General features: G+C 40.4%; 1 protein-coding gene across 2 annotated transcripts; it reads left to right on the forward strand.

Moving 5' to 3' along the window:
- The first annotated feature begins 2,481 nt into the window (after positions 1–2,481).
- insm1a (insulinoma-associated 1a) lies at positions 2,482–9,840 on the forward strand. 2 transcript variants are annotated; one of them, XM_041804736.1, is made up of 2 exons: positions 2,482–2,827; positions 8,199–9,840. In XM_041804736.1, exons 1-2 carry the CDS (start codon positions 2,482–2,484, stop codon positions 9,125–9,127), a joined length of 1,275 nt encoding a protein of 424 aa, XP_041660670.1. In that variant the 3' UTR covers positions 9,128–9,840. The 2 variants fall into 2 exon arrangements, 1 of the variants encoding a protein (XP_041660670.1); XR_005992817.1 differs by lacking the exon at positions 2,482–2,827 and adding an exon at positions 6,376–6,510 and having other exon boundaries at positions 8,199–8,262.
- The last annotated feature ends 2,882 nt before the right edge of the window (positions 9,841–12,722 follow it).

The following is a 12,722-nucleotide window of genomic DNA, read 5'->3' on the forward strand; positions in this document are numbered from 1 at the left end:
TATAATGACTTTATTCTGGTAATATTATGACTTTTTTCTGGTAGTATTACGACTTTATTCCGGTAATATTAAGACTTTATTCTGGTAATATTACAACTTTTTTTGGTAATGTTATGACTTTATTCCAGTAATATTAAGACTTTATTCTGGTAATATTACAACTTTTTTTGGCAATGTTATGACTTTTTTCCAGTAATATAATGACTTTATTCCGGTAATATTATGACTTTATTCCGGTAATATTAAGACTTTATTCTGGTAATATTAAGACTTTATTCTGGTAATATTACAACTTTTTTGGCAATGTTATGACTTTATTCCAGTAATATAATGACTTTATTCCGGTAATATTAAGACTTTATTCTGGTAATATTACAACTTTTTTTGGCAATGTTATGACTTTATTCCAGTAATATAATGACTTTATTCCGGTAATATTATGACTTTATTCCGGTAATATTAAGACTTTATTCTGGTAATATTAAGACTTTATTCTGGTAATATTACAACTTTTTTGGCAATGTTATGACTTTATTCCAGTAATATAATGACTTTATTCCGGTAATATTAAGACTTTATTCTGGTAATATTACAACTTAATTCTGGTAATATTACCACTTTATTCTGGTAATATTATGACTTTATTCTGGTAATATTACCACTTTATTCTGGTAATATTACGCTTTAATTCTGGTAATATTATGACTTTATTCCAGTAATATTATGACTTTTTTCTGGTAATATCAAGACTTTATTCTGGTAATATTACGCTTTAATTCTGGTAATATTACGACTTTATTCTGGTAATATTACGACTTTATTCTGGTAATATTACCACTTTATTCTGGTAATATTACGCTTTAATTCTGGTAATATTATGACTTTATTCCAGTAATATTAAGACTTTATTCTGGTAATATTACAACTTTTTTTGGCAATGTTATGACTTTATTCCAGTAATATAATGACTTTATTCCGGTAATATTAAGACTTTATTCTGGTAATATTAAGACTTTATTCTGGTAATATTACGCTTTAATTCTGGTAATATTACGACTTTATTCTGGTAATATTACGACTTTATTCTGGTAATATTACCACTTTATTCTGGTAATATTACGCTTTAATTCTGGTAATATTATGACTTTATTCTGGTAATATTACGCTTTAATTCTGGTAATATTATGACTTTATTCCAGTAATATTATGACTTTATTCTGGTAATATTATGACTTTTTTCTGGTAGTATTACGACTTTATTCCGGTAATATTAAGACTTTATTCTGGTAATATTACAACTTTTTTTGGTAATGTTATGACTTTATTCCAGTAATATTAAGACTTTATTCTGGTAATATTACAACTTTTTTTGGCAATGTTATGACTTTATTCCAGTAATATAATGACTTTATTCTGGTAATATTATGACTTTTTTCTGGTAGTATTACGACTTTATTCCGGTAATATTAAGACTTTATTCTGGTAATATTACAACTTTTTTTGGTAATGTTATGACTTTATTCCAGTAATATTAAGACTTTATTCTGGTAATATTACAACTTTTTTTGGCAATGTTATGACTTTATTCCGGTAATATTATGACTTTATTCCGGTAATATTAAGACTTTATTCTGGTAATATTAAGACTTTATTCTGGTAATATTACAACTTTTTTTGGCAATGTTATGACTTTATTCCAGTAATATAATGACTTTATTCCGGTAATATTAAGACTTTATTCTGGTAATATTAAGACTTTATTCTGGTAATATTAAGACTTTATTCTGGTAATATTAAGACTTTATTCTGGTAATATTATGACTTTATTCTGGTAATATTATGACTTCTTTATTTCTTCTCTTGGTGTGGTCCTAACACTCCGTCGTAGGTTTCAAATGTACCTCCAATCTAAAATGGAAATGCTAATGGTAGCGCCAGTGCTACGCTGGTTTGATCAAATCCACAGTCTCTGAAGGATGGCTGGTGTCAGAGAGTTCTGGAGCTCAGAGAGGTTTTCTGTATTTGGTTCTGAACGGTTGTTATTAGCATATCTTTGATTATTTAGACTCATCTGTCACCATCACCGTTTCCTGTCTTTATTCAAACTTTTTTTCTAATCCAGAAACATTTTCCCATCATCCCTCCTCCATCCAGTTTAAGTTTTCCTCTGCTTGCATCATGACCCCCCCCCCAGTCCCTCAGCCAGACCAGATCAAGCTGTGATTTTTGCTCCACATCGCCCAGCCCTACCTCCCACACCCACTCCCCAAATCCACCGGGGACCTCGGCTGCTCCTGATTGGTGGAGGATGAGGCAACAAGGGGGCCGGGAACAATGTCATCATGTGGCCTTAAAAAGAGTGCAGCTATGTGTCTGTGAAAGCGCAGAGAGGATCCGCATCCGCAGAGGAACCAGGACCGAGGCTCAGACTGGATTTGTTCTCCTCACAGCGTCCAAAGTGCCTTCAGCCCTCCGTCCAACATGCCCAGAGGATTTCTGGTCAAACGGAACAAGAAGACCACCCCGGTGTCTTACCGGGTCCGTGCCGAGGATGAAGAAGCGGAGCCCGCGCCCTGTGACGCTCCTCCATCCTCCGCCGCGCCTCTCCTCTCCGTCCCTCTGCGCGCACAGACGCCGACGCCCTCCTGCGGGGCGGCGGCTCCGGAGCAGGAGAGCAAACCGGTGCAGTTCGGGAACCCGGAGCTGGTGTACCAGGCTCTGTACAGCCCCACCAGACCCGTCAGCCACGACCACGACCGGTCCTACCTGGAGAGACGCTTCAACCTGGGCTCTCCGGTCACCGCCGAGTCCTTCCCCGGAGTGGAGAGTAAGTCAGCACGTTTACGCACGCCACGGCCTCTGGCCGGATCCTTCTGGACGTTTCTGTGGTTCAATCAATGCTTTAACTTTCTCTGAAACCGCCTTGAATGAGAGGTCTGATAGCTGAACCCAAATCTGGGTTTCTTTGAGTACCTGAAGGAAAAACGGCGGAAATATCCGCCAAAAGTCAGCTGTACGGAAGCCCTGAGGCAGGGATGTCAAACTCAGTCACAGCAGGGACCGAAATCTGGATTTGGGTCTAACCTGAGGGCCGAACAGGGTCCACATTAAACCATAAACTGGCAACCTCATCTTCAGCAGCAATGAATTATGGGGAAAAACCTCAGCACTGATTATAAAGGATTTTAAGACTGAAAAAGTCAAAAAGAGAAGTTTAAAGGTTCAAATTCTGAGATAAAATTCAAACTTTTGAGCTCAAGCGGTCCAAACATGACATTAAAAGTCAAAATCATGTTTAAAAAAGGCAAAAATATGAGATAGAAAGTTGAAATCATGATTCTTAACCATCAAAATGTGAGATAAAATTCAAAATCACTGGTTTGAAATGTCAAAGCATCAGAAAAAGATTTAAATTATGAGTTTTAAATGAAAAATATTTATAAAAATTTAAAATGATGGATCTAAAAGGTCAAATTATGAGATGAAAGTCAGAGTAAGGAGCTAAAAATGTCAAAATGTGAGATAAAATTTAAAATCACAAGTTCAAAAGGTCAAAATGAGACTAAAAATGTAAAATTGAGGATCTGAAAAGTAAAAAATAACATAAAAAGTCAAAATTGTGAATTGAAAAGTTCAACATATGAAATAAAAAAGTCAAACCATAACTTTGCATCTGAACTGTGAGACACAAAATTAAGAATATGAAATGAAAACAGAAATGTATTTTCCCACATTGCTGACTTTTTATCTAATTATTTTAATTTTTTTTATTTAAAAGACATTTTTAATGATAAAGGTCATTTTTAACCAGTGGGCCAGTTAAAATAGAAATATATGGTCTGGGGGGCCGGGTGTAACTGCACCACGGACCGGGTTTGGCCCCCGGGCCTTGACTTTGACACCCCTGGCCTAAGCAGACTGGTTGTTTTTAACTCTGCTCTGATAGCTGGGGTTTGAGTTTTTCTGCTTGTTTAATCTGAGCTGCTTCAGCACCAGGACACGATCTTTTCTAGAAATCTCTGGAAACAACCGAAGCGTGCCGCCACGTCCTCCTGGAGCTTCTGCAGGGATGAGCTCACTGCTGCTTACCCTCCTGAGACCTGAGCCTTTGTTAGGACAGCATTCTTAGTTCCTCCCTCTTATCTGGGATAAGTTCTGTCTGATTAGTTCAGCCTTGGCATCAAACAGGAATTTCCTGAAATGTTCCTTTCCAAAACCCAAACAAATGCCACAGAATTAAAAAATGCTCTAGATTCATAAACATATTTTAAAGTATCCAAAGAAAAGCACCCAAATATCTCTTTAGATAGTCCTCGAATCGTTCGGTGAAACTTCCTCATAAAGCCTGAAATTCCAATTAAAAAATTCCCAAAAAATTCCGCGCACATTCATGAAAAATTTTCAAGCAAATTCCTCAAATATAAAAGCAAATTCCCCCTTAAATTTCCTGGCAAATTCTAGAAATGTTCAAAAACATCCTCCAAATTTCTATGAAAATGACTGAAACACTCCCCAAAAAAAGAAAAGTCCTGAAAATTTCCCTCAAATCTGGTAATAAATTGCTCATATTTCCTAAAAATGCACCAAAAAAAAACCCACAGAGAAAAACAGAAATGTCCAGTCTCTTCTAAACCTGCTAATAAAACACTCGATAACTTAGAATGAAATTCCCTAAAACATCCAAACAGCAAATTATCCCAGCATTTCAAGCAGATGCCTTAAACTTGAATGGACTTTGTTGTCTACAGTTATCTCAGCAAACTGATAACAGTCATGTAGAGAAGCCAACGTGTCCACGTTTGTGGACGCAGGGCCTAAGGACGCTCAACGTTCTTGTTTTGCCTTCAGTCCGGTTTTATTCCACCTGAGGTCCAAACTGGAACTTTAAATGTAAATTTATATCTACGTGTCTCTATATTTATGGCCGTTTCTCATAAAGGAGGGGGAGGTTGGGTCCTGAGACCCCGGATCCACAGCTGTAGACTACTTAATTATTAAACAACCATTTCTGGAGAAATGAGGCAAAACAGGAGATTCAAACTGTGTCGAAGACAGGAGCGTGGTTTTTATTCCCGCCCAGAAAGACGCTGGAAACTCAAAAACGCCGTTTTTCTATTAAAACGTCTAAATTTGATTGAAAGGGAAAGTCGTCATTTTACTGTCATAATAACTCTGCAAAGACTTTTGTGATCTACATTTCACCATGACTCATGATCAAACAGCCTGGTCTTTGTCTTATGATGATGTGAAAACATGTTTTTAAATTCCTGGCTGGAGACAGTTCACAAAAAATAGTTTCAAAACTGCTTTGGGGCTGAACTTGGACCAAATCAGGGACTAAATGTGTCCAGGTTTTCAGCACTTTGGGGCTAAATACGACTCAAACACTGAAGATTTTCAGCAAGTTTTGGTCTAAATCAGGGGCCGAAATCTGGATTCAGGTCTAACCTGAGGGCCTAACAGGGTCAGGATTTAACCAAAAACTGTCAACCCTGTTTTCACAGGTACTGGAGAGTAAACAGTGATGATAAAAGATTTTAAGATTTAAAGGAAAAAGCTGAAACAATTAAATATCCCAGCATCAGTGTTACTGTGGGTCCATGTCAAATAAATGCTAAATAAATACATAAATGAGTTAAAAAAATCAAAATCTGAGATTAAAAGTCAACTTTATAAGTCCTAAAGGTCAAAATACAAAATTAAAAGTCAAAATAAGGTTTTAAAAAGGCAAATATATGAGACAGAGAGTTAAAATCAGGAGTTTAAAGGTCAAGATATGAAGGAAATACAAAATCAAGAGTTTAAAAGGTCAAAATAGAAGATAAAACTCAAAACTGTGACTCTTAAAAGGAACCCTGCATGATCAGACGAGTTTATCTTGTTGGATAGATATTTGCATCTCTCAAATGTATGTTGAACTGAAAGACTCACTAAATATCCAGATATCTGCGGTTTGAGTACGTCTGAGCTCATAAACTCACCAGGAGGCCGCCATGTTTTGGTCCGTGTGACGTCACAGTGCGCGGCGCTCTTCGTCGTTGTTATTAACCGTTTTTCAGACGGTTTTCCTGCTTCCAGCTGCTGCCGCCATGACAGCTTTCACACCAGACGCCAGTTTACTGCGTGTTGGTTTGGCCTCCCTGCTGTCAAAGCTCTGTGACCCTCATGGTCATTCCTCCTGTTTTACCTCAACAAAGCTCCTACAGGTGAGATACAGCGTGTAGCGGAAGTGTGCCGGGAGCTTTTCAGAATAAAAGCATTATGTACATACAAACGGAGTTTCTCCAAAGAAATGCTAAAGTGGACTTTTACTTTGAAAAGCACAAACTGGAAGTGCTTTTCTGTGTTTACCTGAACCGTGTGGACGCAGAAAGCCTCAGAAAGAGTAGAAGTTCGGGGAGCAACTTTATTAAACAGACGCGTTTTAGCTCGTGGCCTTCATCTGGTTCATCAAGAAACTGATTTCAAACATTTTCTACCCATGCGGACGTAAATATTTGCTCCAACAAGGTAAATATGGCTCTGTATTTATCATTTTCCTGTCTAGATGGACAGATAACGGCTCATGGTGCAAATGAAAAATAGAAGAGACCTCAACTTTTAGAATCCTCCGTGCGTGAGACGTGCTGCGTCTCAGACCTGCAGCCGTAGCTCCGGCTGCAGGTCTGAAACAGGTTACTGCAGGAACGGCGAGCTCTGTGGAACTGTGACGTCACAGCGCATGGCGGCCTCCTGGTGAATTTATTAACTCAAACGACTCAAAATGCAGATATCTAGTGAGTTTTTTAGTTCAATATGTATATGAGAGATACAGATATCTATCCAACAAGATGAACTGGTCTGACCATGCAGAGTTCCTTTTAAAGGTCAAATATGAGATAAAACTCTGGATCTGGAGTTTAAAAAGTGAAAATATGGGATTAAAAATCAAAGTTATGAATTTAAAAGTTCAAAATATGAAATAAAAAGTCACAATCCAAAGTTTAGGTCATAATCTTGGGATGCAAAATGAAAATATAAAATGAAGACACAGATTATTTTTTCCCCTAATTCCTGACTTTTTCTACTCTCTACTTTTTCAGATTTTTATGACTGAACAAGGATTTTTAAAAAATCTTTAAGGTTAAATTTACATTTTTATACTGGAGGAAATCTGCAGACCTCATAACGGTGAGCCACTTCTAATTAAGATGTGAAATGATCTTGTGGGCCAAGTGAAACTGCACCGTGGGCCACATTTGGCCCCCTGGCCTTGAGTTTGACACCCGTGGTGTAAATAAAAACCCCAGAAGGCCAAACTTTGAACTAGATGTGAACAAAACCAGAAAACAAACATGGCTACATACGGAAGCATGTTTTGGCATCTTTCAGAGAAAAAGAAACAACAATCTTCAGCAAAAATCTGAATAAATTACGACCAAAAAAGACACCAGAGCAGCATTTTCACTTTATCAGAGCTAAATTTGGTCTGGATCAGAAGACAAACATGGATGCATTTTCAACAATTTGGGGCTTCATTTGGACCCTAAAAACATAACAAAACAGGTTATTTTCAGCTATATTTGGGCTAAATTTCAACCAAATTATTTCACAAACATGCCCAGATATTTTAGATTTCATATGGACCAGGACAAGAATTTTGGCTTTAGAGAGACAACAAAATACAGTAAAAACCTCAGCTATCTGGGCTGAATATCCCTCAAATCAGATGGTAAATATGGCCAGATATTCAACAGCGTTCGGGCTTATTTTGGACCCAAGAGGACATCTAGAAACAGCCCACTTAAGAACAATTCTTTGGTCCCAAAAGGTTAAAACACTGCCAGATATTCAGCTATATTTGGGTAAAACTGAGACTTAAAAAAGGGAGATTTTGGGGCTTATTTGGGGCTTAATTCAGACCAAAAATACAACAAAACATGGCACAATTTTCTGCTTTACTGGGTCCAACGCTGTCAAAGTTTCAAAAATGACTATGACTAAGACTATGACTGAGTGGATGTAGACCAGGTTTAACCCAAACAGACGCTGAGACCACGTGTGTTTGGTGTGTTGGTTTATCTCGCCACAGGACTGTCAGATGCATGAAGTTACATCACATCTGAATGGCTTTGCACAGTTTAAAGGCGTGTAACAGTAGCTTTACTTTGACAGTAGTGCAGTATTCTGACTCTCTCCATCCATGTCTTCCTCCACAGCAGCAGCTCTCACTTTGGACCAGCTCTTCGCCCCGGTGGATCTGAAGATCGGCACCAGCAGCAGCGGCACGTCCACCGCGACCCTCCCCACCGCCGGGACCAAACGAGCCTCCGGCGACAGCGAGCGTAAAGGAAAACCAGCATCCAAGAAAACCAAAGCTATCCGTAAACTGCACTTTGAGGACGACGTCACCACATCTCCGGTCCTGGGTCTAAAAATCAAAGAGGCCCCGGTGCAGCAGAAACCAGCTGGAGGAGAAAGCCAGCCTCTGGGGGAGTTCGTCTGCCAGCTGTGCCGGGAGGCATACGCTGACCCGTTCGCTCTGGCCCAGCACAAGTGCTCCAGGATCGTCCGGGTCGAGTACAGGTGTCCCGAGTGCGACAAGGTGTTCAGCTGCCCGGCCAACCTTGCCTCACATCGGCGGTGGCACAAACCGAAGCAGCAGAGTTTGGAGAGCGAGAAGGCGGCCGGGTCCGGAAAGGCAGAGGAAGTGAAGGATTCTAGTGACAGAGACACGCCCAGCCCAGGACCGTCCGAGTCCGGCTCAGAGGAGGGGCTGTACGATTGTAACCACTGTGGGAAAAAGTTCAAACGCCAGGCATACCTGCGGAAACACCTGGCGTCTCAGCACGGCTCCCCGAAGCCGGCGGAGGACGAGGACGCACTGGGCTGCGAGCAGAGCACGGCGCCACTCAACCTGAGCGCCTCCACCTGCCACCTGTGCCCGGTCTGCGGAGAGACCTTCTCCAACAGAGGCAGCCAGGAGCGCCACATCCGCCTGCTGCACTCCTCACAGGTCTACCCCTGCAAATACTGCCCCGCCGTCTTTTACAGCTCGCCAGGACTCACCAGACACATCAACAAGTGCCACCCGTCCGAGAACCGGCAGGTGATCCTGCTCCAGATGCCGCTCCGCCCAGCCTGCTGATCCGGGACGTTGTGCTGCTTTCACACTGTCAGATAGGAAGGCCACAAAGTCCCGCCTTAAATCATGGAGGGTTTCAGAGTTACACTGCAAAAATACCCGACTAACAGAGATCCAGTCGGAAGACGTGGCCCCTAAAGTCAAAAATACCCGACTAACAGAGATCTGGTCTAGAAGATGTGGCCCCTAAAGTCAAAAATACCCGACTAACAGAGATCCAGTCGGAAGACGTGGCCCCTAAAGTCAAAAATACCCAACTAACAGAGATCTGGTCTAGAAGACGTGGCCCCTAAAGTCAAAAATACCCGACTAACAGAGATCCAGTCGGAAGACGTGGCCCCTAAAATCAAAAATACCCGACTAACAGAGATCTGGTCTAGAAGATGTGGCCCCTAAAGTCAAAAATACCCGACTAACAGAGATCCAGTCGGAAGACGTGGCCCCTAAAGTCAAAAATACCCGACTAACAGAGATCTGGTCTAGAAGACGTGGCCCCTAAAGTCAAAAATACCCAACTAACAGAGATCTGGTCTAGAAGACGTGGCCCCTAAAGTCAAAAATACCCGACTAACAGAGATCTGGTCTAGAGGACGTGTTTCCTAAAGTCAAAAATACCCAACTAACAGAGATCCAGTCTGGAAGATGTGGCCCCAAAAGTCAAACATACCTGACTAACAGAGATCCAGTCTGGAAGATGTGGCCCCTAAAGTCAAACATACCTGACTAACAGAGATCTGGTCTAGAAGATGTGGCCCCTAGAGTCTTGGGATTTTGCAAGAGTCTAGCACTCTGGTTGACTTCTTTTTAAATTGTCTTTTCAGCTGAAAATGTAACACTTAACCATGCAACTTTCAGCAAAGAGTTATTATGGTGCCTTTTGCAGTGTAACTCTCCTAAAAACTTTCTGCAGAGGTCAGGATCTAAGAGTCACACTGCAAAAACATACGACTGGAAGATGTGGCTCCTAAAGCCTGACATTAGGAAATCAGGTGAACAGATGCGAGGACTCTGGTTGACTTTCTGTTGATCCTGCTCATTTATTTGAATCCCTACTGGGTTAAACCAGACAAAAGATATTCCAAAAGTTCCTTATTTAAAATCTGAATACTCTACACTCCTTTTTACTTGAATGCTTTTGAAAAATTTGCACAATAAGAACAACAAGCCAACTCTTGCATTGTCTTTTTTGGGACAACTTCTTCAAACCTCACAGGGTAGACTCTATAAATGATTGATTTACTGCAAAATGATGAAAAACTGAGTAAATTTAAAGATATTTTTGAAACCTGAAAACAATAACTCCCATGCATCAGATTGATAATTTGTTTAAGAATGAACTGAATCTATTTAAAAGTTCCCTTTCCTTTATCTTTAACAGTACCTGGTTGTAATGTGTTGCTACCACCACAAGGGGGCCACAGTGCATCTTAGAGCTGCATCAGTAACAATAGAAGAAGAAGAGGAAGAACGCGGTAATGTCTGCTGACGGGGATCGAACCCCAGCTGTCGCAAATCAATTCTTTCTTAAGTTAAAATCAGAGCAAAGCAATGCTAAATCTGTTAGCCTGTTCATGGCGATTTCCATTATGTGTTAGCATCGAGCTAACAAGCACAGTCTTCTTTGAATTGTGTAATACCTTGACACATCCCTAACTTTTTGCAGTGTAACTCTCCTAATCCGACAGGTCAATTTCCTGGCAGGGATTCGCCGCCTTGCTCGAGGACACTTCAGCCGGTTCTGGGTGTGTTTGACCCCCTGACCTTTCACTCCCCCTCCTTCTTAAGACGTCACGTTTCCGACTCTTAAAGCGTTAGACTGTTAATTTATTTTTCTAGCATCTCTGCACAAGTGCTATTAGCTTCTAGACCTAAGAGAGGGGGCGGCCTGTAGCCAGCGAGGAGGCGAGCGGACGACCTTATCTCACTCTGATTAGCTTTAAACTAGCTGGTGGATCCGTGGATCAGTAGCTGTTGCCTGAAAACAAACCAGAGTTAAACTAGAGTAGCCGTTAATGCCTTTGGATTAGAAACTCCTGCTGTAAAACTGCCTTAAACTGAACTGATTGTTTTATTTATCACTGGCTGGGTCTAATTTAATTTTCTACAAAGCCTCCTGTATTACCACTATACAGTATATTCTTCTTTTCTATTTATTGATCTATTTATTAAATTATTTGTGTAAGTTATTGCTCTGTGTACTCTCAGTGATCTGTTGCTGTGTTTCACCCTGTAGTTGATTTTATTTCTGTTAATTTATTTAAAATAACGGTGCGTTTGAGGACGGCGTGTTAAAGTGACTTTACAGCAATCAACCAGTTTTATCAGACGCTCCTGAATAATGAATGCAATCATGTGGGTATGTTTCCTATTTATGTTGTTTTATTTGTAACTGTTAGCTCTTATACTGCTTTGGATGTTTCTGCAGTATTTTGCTAAATGTCCAAAAAACAATAAAAACCAAAACCAGAACCAGTCAGGTCTCTTTGTGTCTCTGAGGGTTTTCAGCTGAAATGCAACAAACAGGGACGTAAGGCCATCCAATGAAACAGGGCGTCTCTACCCTCTCAGCCTGCGACCCCCAAATAAAGGTGCCGGAGACCAAGGACCCCCACAGGACCTGAAGGTGGTTGAACACAGACATGAACATTCAAGAGCAGTCGTGTGCAGACAAGGCCGCACATAAAGGGGGGTAAATGGGGCCCAGCCAAACTGGGAAACCAGTGTTTATTAAGCTGTGATATCCATATTTAAAAACAACATAACCACTCTTATCAAAGAAACAAACATGTTTTTAATCATTTGTGTCGTAATTAGCCTTCTGAAAAATGTGAATCCCTCAAAAAGAATTAAAATGGGTTAAAAATTGATAAAATGGGTTGGTAGTGGCAAGAAACGGTGGAAAAGCTGGTGAAAATGGACTTTTAAAGTAGCAGAAGTGGATTAAAAGTGGCAGAAATTAGAAAAAAATGGCAAAGAATAACCCAAAAATGGCATAAAGGGGATAATGTGGCAAAAATGGGCATATAGTGGTTAAAATGAGTTGAACAGCCGCTGAAATGGCTTTAACCCTATAGAACCCAGCATGGTGCCAGCGCTATAATTAGCATATTCATTTTTGATTGGCGGTAGATTTGAAACTGGATAAGATAGATCAATCATTGTTTTTGCATATAAAACCTGGGGCGTTACACTAACATTTCACACATTCTCCATGTTTCAGAGCACTTTTTCGTTGCAGTGATGGGTTTGTGAAAATACACGATAAAATGCACATAAAAATCTTTATAAACGAGACCACGGGTGTTTGCAGCACTTCCTACGTTGAAATAAACGTCATCATGTTGTGGGCATGAGCAGTCACATGATTCTTACATGTCCCTACCTCATAGGCTCCTCACCCCAACAGGAAGTGGCGTATTTTCCAAGGAGTTGTATTTTTTTTCTGCACACACACACACAACCCACACACACCAGACATCCATCACACACGCCTTTGACACACTTCCACTCGTGTAGTTATGGATTCGTGTAGTTATGGTTGTGCCAAACAGTTTTAGAGCTGGCGCGAAGCTTTGGAACTATTTACAGCGCTGGATGA

This window comes from Cheilinus undulatus, linkage group 14 (assembly GCF_018320785.1).
Source record: "Cheilinus undulatus linkage group 14, ASM1832078v1, whole genome shotgun sequence".
NCBI classification, from domain to species: Eukaryota; Metazoa; Chordata; class Actinopteri; order Labriformes; family Labridae; genus Cheilinus; species Cheilinus undulatus.